Source organism: Bison bison, unplaced genomic scaffold (genome assembly GCF_000754665.1).
Source record: "Bison bison bison isolate TAMUID 2011002044 unplaced genomic scaffold, Bison_UMD1.0 scf7180017864529, whole genome shotgun sequence".
NCBI classification, from domain to species: Eukaryota; Metazoa; Chordata; class Mammalia; order Artiodactyla; family Bovidae; genus Bison; species Bison bison.
In genome coordinates this window covers 1,609,878-1,611,444 of record NW_011495079.1, presented here as the reverse complement: position 1 = coordinate 1,611,444, position 1,567 = coordinate 1,609,878, and the positions used below count along the sequence as shown (strand labels likewise).

The 1,567-nt window shown below is 43.4% G+C and overlaps 1 protein-coding gene across 1 annotated transcript in view; it reads left to right on the top strand.

Annotated features, from left to right (window-relative positions):
* Positions 1-951: 951 nt before the first annotated feature.
* Positions 952-1,567, top strand: part of LOC104982268 (melanoma-associated antigen 9-like) — a 5,745-nt gene continuing 5,129 nt past the window's right edge. The window contains exon 1 of the mRNA XM_010831614.1: positions 952-984. Within this exon, the coding sequence (XP_010829916.1) occupies positions 952-984 (33 nt within the window). The remainder of the gene's footprint in view (positions 985-1,567) is intronic.

Below are 1,567 nucleotides of genomic sequence, written 5' to 3'. Positions count from 1 at the left end.
CACTCCTGGATATATTCCAGGAAAAGACAAAAACTCTAGTTTGAGAAGATACATGCATCCCAATGTTCGTTGCAGCACTATTTATAATTGCCAAGATATGGCAGCAATGTAAATGTCCATCAACAGATAAACGGACAAAGAAGACATGGTATACACACACACACACACACACACACACACACACACACAGAGGAATACTACTCAGCAAATGAAGTAATACCATTTGCAGAAACATGAGTGGACCTAGAGATTATCATACCGAGTGGAGTACGTCAGAAAGAGAAAGACAAATGTCCTATGATATTAATTATATGTGAAATCTAAAAAGATGATACAAATGAAATTATTTGCAAAGTAGAAACAGACTCAGAGAATAAACTTTTTATTATCAAAGGGGAAAATCAGGGGAAGGGATAAGTTAGGAGTTTGGGATTAACAGATACACGCTACTATGTATAAAATAGTAGTACTGTGGTGCTGGAGAAGAGTCTTGAGAGTCCCTTGGACAGCAAGGAGACCAAGTCAGTCAATTCTACAGAAATCAACCCTGAATACCCATTGGAAGGACTGATGCTAAACTTGAAGCTGCAATATTTTGGCCCCCTGATGTGAAGAGCCAACTTACTGGAAAAGACCCTGATGCTGGGAAAGACTGAAGACAGAAGAAGAGGGTACTAGAGGATGAGATGATTGGATGGCATCACTGACTCAATGGACATGAGTTTGAGCAAACTCTGGGAGAGAATCAAAGACAGGGAAGCCTGGTATGCTTCAGTCCATGGGGTCACAAAGTTGAACATGACTGAGTGACTGAACAAAAATGTATAAAATACATAATTAAGGTCCTACTGTATAGAACAGGGAACTATACTCAACATATACAATAACCTATAATGGAAAAGAATCTGAAAGTATTTATATAGTGAATCACCTTGATGTACACCAGCAACGATGGGCACAACATTGTTAATCAACTATGTGAAAGTGAGGGAGAGTCACTCAGTAGTGTCCAACTCTTTGTGACGCCATGAACTCTACAGTATACAGTTCATGGAATTCTCCAGGCCAGAACACTGGAGTGGGTAGCCTTTACCTTCTCCAGGGGATCTTTCCAACCCAGGAATCGAACTGGGGTCTCTTGCATTGCAGGCGGATTCTTTACCAACTGAGTTATGAGGGAAGTCCTGACTATACTTCAATTAAAAAAAAAAAAGTAGAAGCTGGAAGAGCTGGCCAGCAGATGGCACAACGAGCAAGCAGCACATTACTGTCAAACTCTAGTTTCATTTCAGACGCGAAGCTGGCCCCTTTCCTAAAGCCTCCTCCAGGTGCCATTTGGGAACACTAGGTGGGCAATACAGCAGGCCAAGGCCAGCCTCCCATATCATCTTGTCTTCACTGCCTGCAATACTCCTTCAAAGGCAGTAAGCGAGGGGCCCACACTGCCAAACTCCTCCTGGTGCTTGAAGCTGCCACAGTTCAGGCCACTGGGGAGCTGGTCTGGGCAAACCTGCACCACGTCTTCCTTCTCTGCACAATGCATCAGCAGCAGCCACTCTGCTCAGCC